A 17377-nucleotide genomic window follows, 5' to 3' on the forward strand; every position below is an offset into this window, starting at 1 on the left:
TCCGATTAGATAATTATCGAATTTGAAGAAAATCTGTGCCTCTAGAAGCATGCCGATTGACGGTGCGCCCAAGTTTGGCCCGAAACTGTTAGCATGTATGGATCGGACAAGCTGCAAGATGTTGGGCCGACATGCCCGACGGTAATGGCGTGCGATATCGGGACAATCAGCGAACACAACAGTACCCCCTGGCACTGTCCACCCTAATGTAAAATGTTCCTCCCGGTGCAGTTAACTTTACCAGTCCGTGTCTGCCGCTTCATACACATGTTCCGCGTGGTTGCCAGCTTAACGTGGGCGCGAGTGTGACATCAAACACCCACCCATGTATATGTCGGCAACCATGTGGGACCCGTGTATGCGGATGGAGCCTGGAGACAGCGGCGGACATGGACAGGTAAAGTATACTGCACGGTGTTCACCTGCATCTTATTTGGTACACACAAAGGAAGTTGCAGGGCATGCTGGGTTGTCATTTTTTGCTTCTCTACTTCCCCTCAGACTTAAAAGGGGAACTGAAGTAAGAGGTATACGGCTGCCATATTTATTTTCTTTTAATCAATACCAGTTGCCTGGCAGCCCTGCTGGTCTATTTCTCTGCAGTAATATCTGAATAACACCAGAAACAAGCATGCAGCTAGTCTTGTCAGATCTGAAACACCTGATCTGCTGCATGCTTGTTCAGGGGCTATGGCTAATAGTATTAGAGGCAGAGGATCAGCAGGGTTGCCAGGCAACTGGTATTGCTTAAAAGGAAATAAACATGGCAGCCTCCATATACCTCTCTCTTCAGTTCCCCTTTAACTAATGCAGCCTGATTGGCTGAAGCCTCTTTCCCTCCTGTTTTCCCCTCCCACGCCTCTGTTCCTCTCTGATTGGCCAATATTTCTCATGCTGAGACAATGTAATGTACTTTCTATAGTGGAGGGCGGGCAATGCATACACAATCAGGCAGAGGAGAGTAAGGGAGGAAATGACATCAGGATTGGCTTCAAAATAGCCAGTTAAAATGGGAAATGGTAAGAAGGATTTTCTCTTTTTACTGTACAAAAAGTACGAAAATCAAAACGTGGACAGTGCAATACATGTGTAATTTAAGTAGAGCAAGTATTTATCTACATATGTGTTTTTTTCTGATATAGTATGGCTGACAGCTCCTCTTCAAGGTGGCCATACATCAGGCAATGTATGGGCAGATCAACCTAGAAGTCAAATCGCTGGATCAAAGGACCAATCGAAATCTACCTCAGCAGGATTTGACTGGTTTATGTTCAAACTGAATAAATTTGCATACAAGTTTTGCATAATCCTGCATTAACTCAAACTGATTTGTATCTCATGGACCACCCCTACCCTTCACGTGTGAGCAGTGCTGCGACTATGGCTGTAGGAGACTAACGTCTCCCCCCGTTCCGGGTTTCTATAAAAGTTGTCTTCTGTCATTTATCCCCGCCCTGCAGGACACCCATTATAGGGGACCCACATTCATAGCCTACCTTTGAAATAAAGATGGTGTTGATTTTGGGGTTATGCTTGAAGTTTTGAAGGATCTGCATTCGCTCTCCTTGGGAAGTCGGACCGTAGATATAAGGCCTGGAGAAATACAAAGTGAAAAAGCAACACTGTCAGACTGAAAAGGACCCCTATCAAGAAAATTGTAAAATGTAAAATATATGTGAACACATGCAATTAAGGAATACGTTTCTCCCAGAGTAAAATGAGTCATACATTACTTTTCTCCTATGTTGCAGTCACTTACAGTAGGTAGTAGAAATCTGACAGAACCAACAGGTTTTGGGCCAGTCCATCTCCTCATGGGTGGGGTGGGGGTGAAATCTCGGCATAGCCTTTTCTCTTTATAAAGACACTCCTTAAATTAGATTTATACAAAGATGCTGGGCCGCCTTGCTGCACACTTTTTTTGACAGTTGGACAGAGCAACTGCCATTCACTAAGTGCTTTTGAAAATAAAGAAAACCCAGAGAATCCCCCATGAGGAGATGGGCTAGTCCAAAACATGTCGGTTTTGTCATAATTTTTAATACTCACTTTAAGTGACAGCAACATAGGAGAAAAGTAATTTATGGCTCATTTTACTCTGGAAGAAATGTACTTCTTTGTATGCATTTACATGTATTCTCAATTTTACGATTTTTCGTGATAGTCTTCTTTTAAATTAAAAGTATTTGTTCAGGAGTGAATAATCCTCTCCGTTCAGCACTGCAAGGTGAGAGTTCTACCCACTATGCCACCATGCTGCCTATGGTAGGGGTGACATGCCACAGGCAGGGGTTTACCAAGAACTTGGCGGGCCACAAAAGCAACATTAAGCCAACAAGGCCCCTGCGAACCCTGCCCTAGGCAACCCCCAGCACGTCCCTCAGCAGAAATACACCTCCTAATCACTCCTCTCTTCAGCCACGCTGTATCTAGTTGTGGTGGCTGATGCATGCAGGGCAGAGGCGAGAGAGGTTCCAGCCTCAGGGCGCAGTGTAGGAGGGGCGCACAACTCGCTCATTCCCCTATTGTGTTTAAAGCAGAGAAATAAGAAATGGGGAAACAGAGATGAAGGTGCTGGGGGGTTGGAGCTTAGTCTAATAGCAATCAGTGTGTGACAGCTAGGGTGGGAAGGCTGAAGGGGCGCACTTTGGTGTCTCAGCCTTGGGTGCTGGAGGACCTTGTCCAGGCTCTGGATGCATGTCACATGACATACAGTGGGTCACATGACATGCAGGGTCGGAAGCCGCATGGAGCCTGTACAGTGCGGCCGAAGAAAAGCGCGAGGAGGAAGTGTAGCTCTGCTGAGAACATGTACTGTATGAAGTTTCCGCACACTGCATCTCCCCCCCCCCCCTTCCTTAGCCCCGTGGGGGCTGCTGATACGCTCCTGGCCACAGGGTCCCAATTAGAAGATGTTAATTGGGACCTATGCACCTATGGAAGACAATATATAAAAACTTCCCCTACATAAGGGAAGTCCATAATAAAGTGGGTTGTTGGGGGTGTTATTAACCTTTGGGGGGGCTGCTCCTTAGACCCCTCATCCATATGGGATCCTCCTCCTTCTGCAGGCAGACTTGCTGCCGCAGCACTTTGCAGATCCTGGTGGTGCCCCTCCAACTGCAGCAATGCATGCCAGGAGATGTAGTCCTATAATGTGAATACCGGCGAGATATACTCACACGGAAAGACTACATCTCCCAGTATGCATTGTGGCAGTCAGGGGTGCACAACACTGCCGGAAGCATGACAACGCTGCAGCTGTAGGTCTGCAGAAGATTTAGGATCCTATACCTGGGGAAGGACAGCCCCCACAAAGGAAAGTAATGTTGGTCACTCTTGCCCCCCCTTTACAACCTTCATTTATTTTGGATATTTTCCTAGATTGGTGCCGAGTTGCCATTAACGGTGCGATTTTTAGCAACAATCAGATTTTCAAAAAGATCGTTCAGATTGAAAGAAAAGATCACATTTGATCGATCCGCAACATTAAATAATCCAACTTGCCCTGATATCTAAACCAGTTGCAATAATATGTATGGGAAAATCCACGATTGACGATTGAATGGTTCAGGAACGATTGGGGCTACCAGCTCTTACAATACAATCTGAAAAAACTGATCCAATATATGTATGTTCACTAAAAATTGTACTGTTAATAGGCACCTTTCAAGAGACCCTGTAGTGACATGTAGTGGAATGTGGTATATTATTCAGCATACCCACTTTTCCTTTCATTTTTCTGTTTTCAACATCAGAAATACCCCCCTACATCTACATAGTGGTATGTAGACCCGCCCACCCAGTGTTGTTTAGCCTAGGCTGATTACCTATACACAATTCCCCCCTCCTCTTTCTGGGAGAGCGGGTATATTTTGTACTGGCTTTGGAACTCTCAGTATACAAACATTCCTCATCAATGTTCCTTGCCGGCAGTAATGATTTGGCCACCGGTGATACATTTCAGATATATGGTACGCCGTTACTACCACGCACCCAATTGAGCACTTCTGACCAAAATTTTTCGAGTATATATTGTTACGGCGCCGGGCAGTTTGGCGCTGGGCAACTCGAATGGCGGCTCTCCCCTCTGGTGCAAAACTCCCCGGTGGCGTTAAATACCATTCCCCCTCGCAGTTGTCGCAACACGGAGGGAGATGTAATTGGAGGTCTGGCAGCCACCGGAGCTCAAAATTACAGCTACACACCCAGCGCAGCATTACATTGCTGCTATGTGACGCCCAGTCTCGGCGCTCCGAGATAACCTGGTTGGGATTTTTCAGCATGTCCGATCGATATACAGTATATGATTGATTTTGGCCAGGTGCAAAATTTCTAGCTGTACGGTCACCTGTATTACCCATTGTTTTGATAAACAGCTGCTGTGACAGGCGATTATTAGTCTGCCCGCGGGTCGGTGTTAGAACGGCAGCGCAGGAACCACTGTGCACCTCAGGAGGATGTAAAACCTGGCATTTTCATAGAGTTGTCGCCAGCCCTGTCTCTGCCCGCTGACGCGGAACAGCGATCACAGCGAATCGCATTCCTCCAGAGTCATCTCTAATCTCCTCTCAGGACGATTGAGGCGAGATTAAAGCGCTGCTCTCCCGCCGGGTTCCGTCCTGGCTGGAACATTCCCAGAACTCCGGGACAAAGAACTGTAAAAAGATGACTGGAAGTTTCACAAGGAGATTAATACTCTGCGATTTCATTTCTGCAGAATTACTCAGAGATAAATCACAGGCGGGGAGCTTCCCGAGCAGCACCGAGGGGTGGATCTTCCCGAGCAGCTCTGAGGGGTGGAGAGGGGGGCTGAACTGATGGACGGCCTCTTCAAGCCAATGCTGGCAACCGGACGAGCAGAACTACATAAAGACAGCACTTAAACACAAAAGGAAAACAATCAAGCCCTTAATAATTGAGTAAGAGAAATATTATCCTATGCTAACTTACTACAAGAAAGAGGGGCACTCACAAAGGCAAGTTACCACTGTAATAGTATGTGGGGAGATTGGACACGACCCCACTCGGGTATTTAAGAAAAAAAAAAAAAAATTTGCTCGCTGTACATAGGAAAACCGAAAAGGGGTACACCCCTCCACCAAGGGTGGTCTCAAAATATCTGATTAATTTTAGTGGTGTACAAGCCTCCCCAAGTAGAATCAAATCGTACATTTGCAGTAGAAAATTCTATAAATCGTGAACTTCAAAAATGCAACGCATTTCACGGGCACATTCCCGCTTCATCAGGCTATAACAGGAGTAACTGTTCACACTGCCAGCTTGTTACTCCGGTTATAGCCTGACGAAGCTGTTCTATGCCTGCAAAACACGTTGCATTTTTGGAGTTTACAATTAAAAAATATTCAACTTAAAATTTACTGTTTTGAGTCTACTAAGTCCACCGCTACCTTTTTTACAGTTTTAAACCGGTTTTTAAATCGTTAAGTTTGAATGTGCCCGTTAACGGTACAATTTTTCCTTCCAATTAAATCTTTCGACGCAATTTTTATGACTGAACTGTATAGAAGACTGCGACGTTTGTGGTACAAATCCATGAGTAATGATTCATTGGTCAATTGGAAAAGGGGAGGAAAATAAATCGATCCAAAAGTTGGATTTTATGATTGAATCGGAAAGGCAAAAACTTTTTAAAGTGTTTCGTTAATGGAATCAATCGATCATTCCAATTAGCCAATATTGTTTAAATCGGATTGAAAGATCGAAGAAGCGTGTACGGAGTAGCCGGGTGTCTGCAGCCCTCGCAGTGGCACGGATCGGGTAAGCCGCTGCAGGCAAACGAGGGGGGGCCAGAATATTACAGGGGGATTGCGGAGGCCGGTATATTAGAAAGGCATGGCGCAGACATGCGGGGGAGCGGAGTCACGCGGGGGGTGGGTTGGGAGCTGACACCTGACTTCCCAAACTGGAGAGTAGGCTACCTATACGAATGGAACCCTAAATACCTATACTGCGTGTACCTACATACCTATAGTGAGGGCACCAAAACTTTACTTTCTATACTAGGGGCACCTTTGCTTGGCTACCTAGATTGAGGGTACCTACACCTGACTTCCTTTACTGGGGGCACCTGTACTTGGCTAACTAACTACCTATACTGGCTAAAACACGTAGGAGATCTGAGCGGTTGGCGTGATGTGTCACGACTTCCAAAAGTTTGGGAACCACTGGTCCAGGCCATACATGTCAGAGCCATCAAATTTGGCCCTCAGGTGGTTTCCCCACAATGCATCATGTTTGGCCCACTCTAGACCACCAGGGAAGCTATATTGGTGGGGATGCCCTAGATCACCAGGGAAGTCATAAGGGGGAGTAAGGTGGTAAAGTACTAGACACCAGGGAACTGTATACAAGAGGGAGGGGGCCATTAGACACCAAGAAGAGAGGTGGCTTCTAAAGAGAGGTGGCTACTAAACATTGAAGTTGGCCCCACGACTTGGGGTTTAATTTCGGCCCACTTTGTATTTAAGTTTCACACTCCGGGCCTAGGCTGTGACATCACTGGGAGGGCGGAGCTACATACCAATATCCAGCAATACATAGCTATTGGAAAGCGTTTGATGCTGAAACCAGAAAGATTACCATAAAAAGTGGGTATCCTGAATAAGTTACTGCACTCTACTACTATAAGTCATTTCCGTGCCTCTTCAATTTTGAGTAGAATGTCATTAGAGTCTATGTTTTATGTTTAAAGTGTAACTGTCGGGCATAAAATCAAAAATCAATTCTTTATTTTTGTCTGGCAAACAAGTAATAAGGATGCTAACCAGGACATCCAAAAGTTAAAATCTCTTTTACTTTTCTTGTTTATAAATGATCATTCCCCAGTTTACCCGACTCTTATGTGGTACGTTGCCGCACAAAGGAAGTTGCAGGGCATGCTGGGTTGTCTTTTTTTGCTTCTTTATTTCCCCTCAGACTTAACTAATGCACAGAAGCAAAATAAAAATAAAAAAAAAGGACAACCCAGCATGCACTGCAACTTCCTTTGTGCGCAACGTACCAAATAAGAGTGAGGTAAACTGGGGAATGATCATTTATAAACAAGAAAAGTAATGGTGATTTTAGACGTTTGGATTGCCTGATAAGCATCCTCATTACTTGTTTACCAGATAAAAATATATAATTGTTTTATTTTATGCCCGACAGTTACACTTCAATCTTTAACTTTTTTTTAAACGTAGTAGCTTTAGAAATAGGCTTCTACCTGCAGCTATTAATTTAGCAAAAGAAAAAAAACAAAAAACAAAATAAAATTACAACCCTCCCACTGGTTACAAAGCCCCGTTAACGGTAATTGGAAGTGAAAATAAAAAACTTATGATATACTGAATTGTATGTGCAGTACAGCTAAGAAATAGAGCATTTGAGTCTCTTATTGCTTCCAGTACAGGGAGAGTTAAGAAACTTATCTATGGAAAAGAGCTTCTCTAAGCCCGCCAACTAATTTAGCCAGAGAGCTATTTTCTGAAGCACTTATACATCAAAGAAACAGTGAAAGAGGAACTGTTGTGAAAGTCTTAAAAAAATAAGTAGTACAATTCTCCCTGAGTAAAATGAGCCATAAATTACTTTTCTCCTATGTTGCTGTCACTTACAGTAGGTAGTAGAAATCTGACATTACCGACTGGTTTTGGACTAGCCCATCTCTCCATGGGGGATTCTCAGCATGGCCTTTATTCTTTATAAAGACATTCCCTGAAAATGATTGATACAAAGATGCTGGCCAGCCTCCCTGCCCGCTGCACACTATTTTGGCAGTTGGATGGAGCAACTGCCATTCACCAAGTGCTTTTAAAAATAAAGAAAACCATTAGAACCCACTATGAGAAGATGGGCTAGTCCAAAATCTGTCGGTAATGTCAGATTTCTACTACTTACTGTAAGTGACAGCAACAGAGGATAAAGTTCATTTATGGCTCATTTTACTCGGAGAAATGTACTTCTTACTTGTATGTGTTTTCAATTTTAAGATTTTCATGACAGTTCCTCTTGAAAGACAACGTCAGATAAGATTTTACTGCAGTGAAGTTCAAAGAGTCATTGGCTCTTCTCTGTTTCATAATTTAAAATGCAGAGTGTGGTTTGTAAACTGCAAATATTAGAGAATGATGCAATGTTATACAAAAAAACTAAACACTGTATATACTCGCATTTAAGCCTAATTTTTCAGGAAAAAAAAAAAAGCTGAACAGTAACCCCTTTGGCTTATATGTGAGTCAGTGGAGCAGAACAGATGGTGGAGCAGGCTTATTTATTGGCAGAGGGGAGTAAGGCTCTTGCACTAGTGATCCTGCAACATGATATGCAGAATGCGCTGCTCAAGACTACCCGTGTCCCCCGGCATGTGGCGCAGAGCATGCCAGCAACCCTTCAGCGGTGCAATCATTGGGAATTATTCCTGTGTGACGTCTTGAGGCACAGCTGTATCATCCTTGGGACACATCTGGCTATGGGAAGGGGAGCTGACTTGTACTGGGGGCACATCTGGCATCTGTGGAGGGGGGCTATACTGGGGAGGGGGCTTATACACGAGTCAACTTTTTCCTGGTACCTTGGCTTATACGCGGGTCGGCTTATATGCAGTATATACGGTAACTGAAAATTAAAATATGAGACTTATTTGCTACTAATATTCTATTCATTATACGTACTACACATACAATATATACATTTTTTTTTTTTCGTTTCAGTGTCACTTTAAATCAATGACAGAATGTAAAACCTCAGAAAACAAAAATGGGTTTTTTAGTCCTCCACCACCCAAAAAAAACCCTCAAGGACCCCCCTTCTTGAGCCAGTCCAACAATAAGTCGTCATTGAAGTGGTTAAAATTAGAACCTGTTGAGATGCGGGCCCCACTTACTTATTTAGCCTGATGGCATACTCCTTCAGCGCGAAAACATTGTCGGCAAACACGATTATTTTGTCGTTCCGTCTCTCGTGGAACTTAATCAGGAACTGGCAAGCTCGGAATTTGTTTGGGTTCATGGTGTACAAGAGGATTCGCTTCTTTGTCTTGATAGCCACATATTCTCTGTAGAACTCTGGAGACATTGGGCACCAGACCTGCCGGGGGGAGACAAGAGAAAGGGAGGGTGACGGTTACGGATGCTGGGAAGACATTTTACGCACACAGCTCTATTTGTCCACAAGAGGATGCAGGCTGAATAGAATCGGGCAATCGCCGACATTGATGATGTAATACAAGTCTGGGGAACAATAACGTTTTACCACGGCAACAGCCTCCCTGGATGGCTGGGAATATAAATGTCTTAATCTCGGTCCCCGGTGGCCTTTGGGCACTTAATTTGGAACACTAAGTGGGGATGTGATTACAAAGTTTTCGGAGGCACAGAATAGACTCCCAGGACCAAAACAAACAAGGACATTGGAGATTCTGAATTAAGTCACATAAAGGGATTAAAAAAAAGGAAGTGAAAAGCGTAAAAAAACAAGTGAAAGGAAAAGTTAGAATGAAAAGAACTTTAGAAATACTGTCAACTAAAGAACAACTCCGACCAGAATTTTTTAAAGTGGACCTGAACTCTTGCACTCTTGCTTGTAAAGAAGGAAAACAGAGAAATGTACCCTGTATGTATTTAGAGAGTTTAGCCTGTCTAATTATCACGCATCTTTGTCTAATCACAAGTTGTAATTTGATCCCTCAGCTGTGTCAACTGGCTGCCTCGGCATAGCAGCTAACTAGGGATGTAGGCGAACCCCTATGGGCCGCTACTGCTTCCGGGTCGCTATGATCCGTGGTAGTACAGCTGCACTGGGCCAGCGGTGCGCATCTTTGATCGTGCGCCTGCTGCCAGCCACTCTGTGCATGAGCGTGACGTCACTCATGACATAGCGACCCGGAAGTAGTACATGGTGAGGGGTTCGCCGACATCTCTATTGCCAACTAACCTGCAGAATGTATATTTCTCTGTGTCATGGGGGCGGCCATCTTGCTTTCTGATGACATTACCTGCATTTCACACTCTGAGGTGGCCACGCATCTCTCAGCTTGGCGGCTATTATCAAATCGGATGAAAATCGGTTCACCAAGATCATGTCCGGTTGACGATGCAACAAATTTTGGTTACATGTATCCATCGGACATGCTGCAAGAAATCAGGCCGTTGTGGTTGATCGGGTGCGCTGCGGTAACAACAAGCATTATCGGAACGAGCAACAAAATCCCCCGGCGCTGCCCTGCAATGTAAAATGTCCCCCCGACGCACTGGTAGGTAAAGTATACTGCTGCGGGCATCGGGGGTGGGGGAACATTTCACATTGGGGACGAGAGCATCGTTGGGTATTGCAGCAAGGTGGCAGATGCGGCGTCACAAGGCCGATTCCCAAGAGATTTCATGCTAAAATCGGTCGCGAATTGGCCTGCTATGTATGGGCAGCCGACAGATCTCTCTGTAGTGTGTTTAAATCATTTTTAGCTGCATTTTTAGCTAAGCTCCACCCATCAAAGAAAACTGCCTAGGCTTTTTTCCCCCCGATGCTGTGCAAAGCATGATGGGATTTCCTAGGTTATTCATGTTGCCTAGCAACTGGGAGGGGTGATCAGCACACAGGACAGTTGGAACTGTGTCTCATGCTCCCTGTCACCTCCTTTCAACCAAAAAGATGGCTGCCCTCATGAAATCAAACATTTGCCTGTTCTTTTAAAACAGGGTGGGGTAAGAGATTATATTACCTATTTTAATTAACATAACTAATGTAACTTAATGACAGTATGTTTGCTTAGGCTGAAGTTCCTCTTTAAGGTCTAAAAGCTTGTGAAAAAAATTGCACAGCTTTTAGAACCCAAATCTGGAAATAATCAATGCCAGGGAGGTTAACCTCATTGGTGGTAACCCCGAGCTAGGGTTAGGGCGGAAAACCGCAGCTCAGAGCGGTAATCATGACCTCTGCTCGGGGTAGCCTCCGGAAGTTCTATACAGAGCAATGCGTGCAGCGGGCGTTTCTACATAACTCCCAGGGGACCCCCAACGTCGGCGGCCAGGTCAGGCTTCTTCTGCGTTCCAAAATGCGCCTCACGGCGGCGCGCTGACGTCATCGGACGTCCTCCGGGCTTTACTGCGCAGGCTCAGAACTACTGAGCCTGCGCAGTACAGCCCGGAGGACGTCCGATGACGTCAGCACGCTGCCGTGAGGCGCATTTTGGAACGCAGAAGAAGCCCGACCTGGCCGCCGGCCTGGCCAGGTCGGGTCGGCCACCGGAAGCCTGCGGAGCGGCGCCAAGGGCACCTCCTGCCTGCCATGGGCTGGAGGAAGCCCCAGGTAAGTGGATGCGGATTTTTATTTTTCTTCAACAGTCCCTGAACCTTCCCTTTAAGCAGGACCAGGGCCCCCTGCTGCTCCTGGGCCCCAGAACAGCCACTATGACTGACTGACTGACTGACTGACTGGGGTATTCCCCCCCCCCCCCTCACCAGCTATAAATCCCTGATCAGGGGCAAACGCAGGATTTTTAAGGGGGGGGGGGGGGGTTCCTGAAAGGTCCAGAAGCACGTATGTCCCCGAGTGCTTCCGAGGTGGCTCCATACTGCCCATGCACAAAAGTGCGCTGGCGTATTACGGAGCTGCCTATCTTTGGAAGTACTCAAGGACACGAGTGTTTCTGAGGGCTTCTGGTAGCAGCAAATGTGAACGGGGTACAGCGCTGGAACAACTCCCCAAGAGAGGAACAGGAGATCGACTTAGTTTGGACAATTCAGTGGAATATGCTACAAAGTGTCACATAGCGCAAGCGATACCCATATGATGCAGGGATATATGCAACTGCGGAAGATGGCGGCGCTATATAAATACTAAATAATAATATTTTGCCTCACCAGGATTGCACTTTTATTTAGCATTCCTGTATGACAAGAACACACAGCCAGCTCTAGGGGAAGAGGGAAACAAAGGTGAATGAAGGAGGCTGGTGCACACCAAGAGTGCTTCTGAGCGTTTTTCAAATCAACAGTGATTTGAAAAGCGCTTGACTAATGTTACCCTATGTGGGTGTTCCCACAGCAGCGTTGTGATTTTTTCAAAATCGCAGGTATACTGCATGTAGCATGTTTTTGAGCAATTCATTCAAAAATCGCTCTGAAAATCACTTCACAAAATCACACTCACAAATTGCTAGCGATTGCTATTGTCATTTTGGCGTTGCACTAGCCCAGAGAGAGGAATGGAGAAATTGAGAATAGCCTGAGATGGAGCAGAGAACTTATCTGTATTGCAGTCCCACATCACACAGGCTACTTGCCTGTAATCGGATTCCTGTCCCTGTCAGTCTCTCACACAAGTCAGTTTTTTTTTTTTTTTGCTTCAGTGTCTCATTAAAAGTCACAAAACGTTAAATACCTGCATGTCATATCAATGCACGGAGGGCGCCCTCCGTGCCGTTCCGCCGGGTCCCCGCAGCTCAATGTGCCCCCCGGGCCGGTCCCGACCTCCCGGCCCGGGTTGGGCTTTCCTGCCTCCACTAAGATGGCCGTCGGAGCTGGCCGCAGCTGCGCAGTCCGCATATGCGCAAGTGCGGCTACGCAGCTCTAGGGCCCCCCCCCCCCCCCCCGATCCACGCTACAGACGGCGCCCTCCGTGCATTGATATGACATGCAGGTATTTAACTTTTTGTGACTTTTTCGCCTCGTAAGTCCTTTAAAGTGGACCCAAATTAAAAATACAAGATTTCAGAAATAAAATCTATTTTCTAAATTATAATAAAAAAAATGTTTGGTTTGGGTCCTCTTTAAGGGCTCAGCCTCTGACACAGGAGACCTGGGTTCAAATCTCTGCTCTTCCTATTTAGTAAGCCAGCACCCATTCAGTAAGGAGACCCTGGGCAAGACTCCCTAACACTGCTACTGCCTATAGAGCACGTCCTAGTGGCTGCAGCTCTGGCACTTTGAGTCCGCCAGGAGAAAAGCACGATATAAATGTTCTGTGTCTTGTCAATTTATATGAAACTGTGCTCTGTGCAGCTTGCGCCGGCAGTGGGAATGGTGGGAAGCAAATGTGGGCAACCTCTTGGAAACTCTCCCTACATTTTAAATATTTTGCTTTTCACGCTTCACAGCTCGTTGGCCCATAGTGGAGAGGAGAACAGGGTGGTTGTTGTATAAATATTACAGTCCCACAGCTTGTAATGGAAGACAAAGCTGGCCTAAGCTTACTATTCTATCGAGTTACAGCAATAATAATATTACATTACACACACAGGCTGCTCCACCTGCCGCAAACACAGACACACTTCTCCCTCTAGTGGTGCAACAGCAGAATAACAAAACCCTTGAGTAGGAGTATACCAGATATTCTGACAGTTTTCCTTCCTCCTGCTAAACAAAACATATTTTATTATGTTTTATTTTAAAAACAACAAAATCCCATAACTGGTTTTATCTCTCAAAACGGCCATGGCGTGACCTCAGCCAAACTCAGCCTGAGCTAGGAGCCTCCTGAACCTTCTGGGCAGCATGGTGGCGTAGTGGTTAGCGCTGTCACCTTGCAGCACTGGGTGCCGGTTCAAATCCCAGCCAGGTCTACATCTGCAAGGAGTTTGAATGTTCTCCCTGTGTCTGCGTGGGTTTCCTCTGGGTACTCTGGTTTCCTTCCACACCCCAAAAACATACAGATAAGTTAATTGGCTTCCTCCCCTAAATTGGCCCTAGCCTACAATACATACTCTACACAATACATACATAGACATAGGACTATGGCAGGGACTAGATCAGGCATGGGCAAACTGTCAGGCTCCTGCAATGCATTGTGGGACTTGTAGTTCCTTAACAGCTGGAGGGTCAAGTTTGCCCACGCCTGGTCTAGATTGTGAGCTCCTTCGAGGGACAGTTAAGTGACAAGACAATATACTCTGTACGGCGCTGAGGAAGATGTCAGCACTATATAAATTATTAATAATAATAATAAATAATAATAATAATTCTCCAGCTCACCGTCCATCCCCCGTTGAAGGCCGCCGCTTTACCACCTCTGATCACAGTGGTGTGCACCCCTGCTGGCGGCGGCGGAGTACAGGCAGAGAAGAATTAAAGGACAACTGAAGTGAGAAGAACATGGAAGCCGCCATGTTTATTTCCTTTTAACCACTTGAGGACCAGAGCAATTTTCTCTGCCCATTCATTTCTCATTTACTTGCATAGACGAATATTTACGGCCCTGGAGCATCAAGTACCAGTTGCCTGCCAGCCCTGCTGATCTATTTGGCTGCAGTAGTGTGAGAATAAAACCAGAAACAAGCATGTGGCTAAACTTGTTAGATCTGACAATGTCAGAAACACCTGATCTGCTGCATGCTTGTTCAGGGCTATGGCTAAAAGCATTAGAGGCAGAGGATCAGCAGGATAGCCAGGCAACTGGTATTGTTAAAAATAAATATGGCAGCCTCCATATCCCTCTCGCTTCAGTTGTCCTTTAAGACATCATGAAGCCTTAGGCAGGGTAGTACATTGGGGCCCTTTTGTGAAGCTGAAGTGGAGAGAGAGGTCAAAGAAGATGTCAGGTGGGCCCCTTGACACCCACTAGGCCTAAAGCACCTGCCTAGGTTGCCTGGTGGATGATCCTGCTCTGAGTAAAGGGAAGCATTTGCGCACGCACAGACCGCGGCTCACCTTGGTGCACTGCACTTTAGCGATGTAGCCATTTTGCGCACGCACAGACCGTGGCTCACTGCACTTTAGCGATGTAGCCATTTTGCGCACGCACAGACCGTGGCTCACTGCACTTTAGCTATGTAGCCATTTTGCGCACGCACAGACCGTGGCGCACTGCACTTTAGCGATGTAGCCATTTTGTGCTTGCACAGACCGTGGCTCACCTTGGCGCACTGCACTTTAGCGATGTAGCCATTTTGCGCACGCACAGACCGTGGCTCACCTCGGCGCACCACTTTAGCGATGTAACCATTTTGCGCTTGTGCACGCACAGACCGCAGCTCACCTCGGCGCACTGCACTTTAGCGATGTAGCCATTTTGCGCACGCACAGACCATGGCTCACTGCACTTTAGCGATGTAGCCATTTTGCGCTTGCACAGACCGTGGCTCACCTCGGCGCACTGCACTTTAGCGATGTAGCCATTTTGCGCACGCACAGACCATGGCTCACTGCACTTTAGCGATGTAGCGATGTAGCCATTTTGCGCTTGCACAGGCCGCAGCTCACCTCGGCGCACTGCACTTTAGCGATGTAGCTATTTTGCGCTTGCGCACGCACAGACCGCGGCTCACCTCGGCGCACTGCACTTTAGCAATGTAGCCGTTGTTTTGCAGCTCCATCCAGTTGGCTTCATACAGCTTAGGACCGATCAGGAAATTCAAGTCCACGATTTTGTCATCTTCTCGCACCAGCGTGGCGGTGAGGCCGAGCTTGCAGTGGGCCTGGACGATGGTCAGGACGCGGCGGAACATCTTAGCTGGAAGAGGATGACACGTTTACAAAGTGACTTACGGAAATTGGTGGTGGTGGTCAGGGGTTAAAGAAGAAGGGATTCAAGCACTTTCTATATGCATTTAAAAAAAGACACCATGGAGGCTGCCATATGCAGCTCCCTGTAAACAATACAGATTGCCTGGCTGTCCTGAGGATTCTCTGCCTCTAATTACTTTTAGTCATAGACCCTGAACAAGCATGCAGATCAGGTGCTCTGACTTAAAATGTATCAGAGATGATTCATTATAAAAGATTTATACATACCTGGGGCTTCCTCCAACCCCCTCCGCATGAATCGCTCACATGCCATCTTGCCTTCTCGGTGTCCCGGTAGAAGGCCCGTAAGTTTGCCAAGGCAGGGCCAGTCGGTGCATGCTCAGTGCAGCTGTGCGCGCCCCAAATCTCCCTCCCACAGCTGGGAACATTCTGCGCCTGCACAGTAGCACTGCTCAGTTGCAGAGCGCTCCCGGCCACAGGAGCACTGCAGGGCACATTCATGTGGCCTGGCTGCGCATGTGCAGTATGCCCTGACTGGCTAAACTTAAGAGACCCAGAGACAAACATTATACTAAATTTATACATACCTGGGGCTTCCTCCAGCCCCATCAGCCTGGATCGCTCCCACGCCGCCGTCCTCCGCTGCCTCTGTCAGCCGGTACCGGGTCCTGAAATTTCGGCCAGTCGACGCAAGCGCAGTGTGCTCCCTCCGCACTACGCAGCCGCATGCGTACAGAGCCGGAGGGAGCCCCTGTGCATGCGTACAACTGGTCGCGTCCGGCGGAAGTGACAGGACCCGGTAGCGGCGATAGAGGCAGCGGAGGACGGCGGCGTGGGAGCAATCCAGGCTGATGGGGCTGGAGGAAGCCCCAGGTATGTATAAACTTTTTAAATTTTTCAACTACCCTTCGCCTCTGGTTCCCTTTAAGGGGCTTCTACTGGGACACTGAAAAGGCAAGACTGTGTGGGAGCGATCCGCGCGGAGGGGGCTGGAGAAAGCCCCAGGCATGTATAAATCTTTTATAATGAATCATCTCTGGTTTCCTTTAAAGGACAACTGAAGTGAGAGTGATATGGAGACTGCCATATTCATTTCCTGTTAAACAATACCAGTTGCTTGGCAGCAGTAGTGTCTAAATCACACACCTGAAACAAGCATGCAGCTAATCCAGTCACACTTCAGTCAGAAATGTCTGATCTGCTGCATGCTTGTTCAGGGGCTATGGCTATAAGTAATAGAGGCAGAGGACCAGCAGGGCTGCCAGGCAATCAGCGCACATGGCATACATTTGAAATTGCTGCCGGGAGACTTGGGCGCAGGACACAGCCGGTATATGGCTGATCCAGCTGCTGCTGCCGCCTTGTTAATTACTATTCCCCCTCCAGGCTGCCATGGATGGTGGGGAATGAAAGAATTCGTCTTCCAGCAATTGCTGGAGGCCGATTTATTGTGTTTTAAAAGCAACTTCGGCTCCATCTTCTGACGGTGCTGACGCAACTGAGCGCCGCTATAGCTGTAATTCCTATTACGGTCTATGATGGCGCTGGCTGCGCCCAAATCTAGCTGCGCTGAAAAGCACTGCGCCACGCACATGCCCAGAAGCGGGTTTTCTTTAATACACTTCAGCGCAGATCTTATCAGCCACAGGAAGATAGCGGTTGGGAGCCTCACTTCCCGTTTGGCCCGCAGACAGAATGGAGATTACCGCACACTGCTGCAGTCATCTCCAAAGGCTTTTTTTTGGAGGTGTGATCAGTCGCAGGTCAGGAGTGTGAAACCGGCTTGAAGGTTTCCAGGCCTGGAGCATTCTACAGTAGATACACAATGAGATCAATTCATAAAAGGATGTGCAGTAAAAAAAAAAAAAAAATCTGGTTGGGAAAACACCGCATTTGGTATTTTAGACTTGTGTGTG

The 17377-nt window shown here is 46.9% G+C and overlaps 1 protein-coding gene across 1 annotated transcript in view; it reads right to left on the reverse strand.

Annotated features, from left to right (window-relative positions):
- ERCC3 (ERCC excision repair 3, TFIIH core complex helicase subunit) overlaps positions 1–17377 on the reverse strand; it is a 53363-nt gene that overhangs the window by 17796 nt on the left and 18190 nt on the right. The window contains exons 9-11 of the mRNA XM_068246074.1: positions 15263–15447; positions 8888–9090; positions 1497–1593 (exon numbers count right to left, since the gene is read on the reverse strand). Coding sequence (XP_068102175.1) covers positions 1497–1593; positions 8888–9090; positions 15263–15447 — 485 coding nt within the window. The remainder of the gene's footprint in view (positions 1–1496; positions 1594–8887; positions 9091–15262; positions 15448–17377) is intronic.

The sequence above is a fragment of the Hyperolius riggenbachi genome, chromosome 7 (genome assembly GCF_040937935.1).
Source record: "Hyperolius riggenbachi isolate aHypRig1 chromosome 7, aHypRig1.pri, whole genome shotgun sequence".
In the NCBI taxonomy this organism is placed as follows: Eukaryota; Metazoa; Chordata; class Amphibia; order Anura; family Hyperoliidae; genus Hyperolius; species Hyperolius riggenbachi.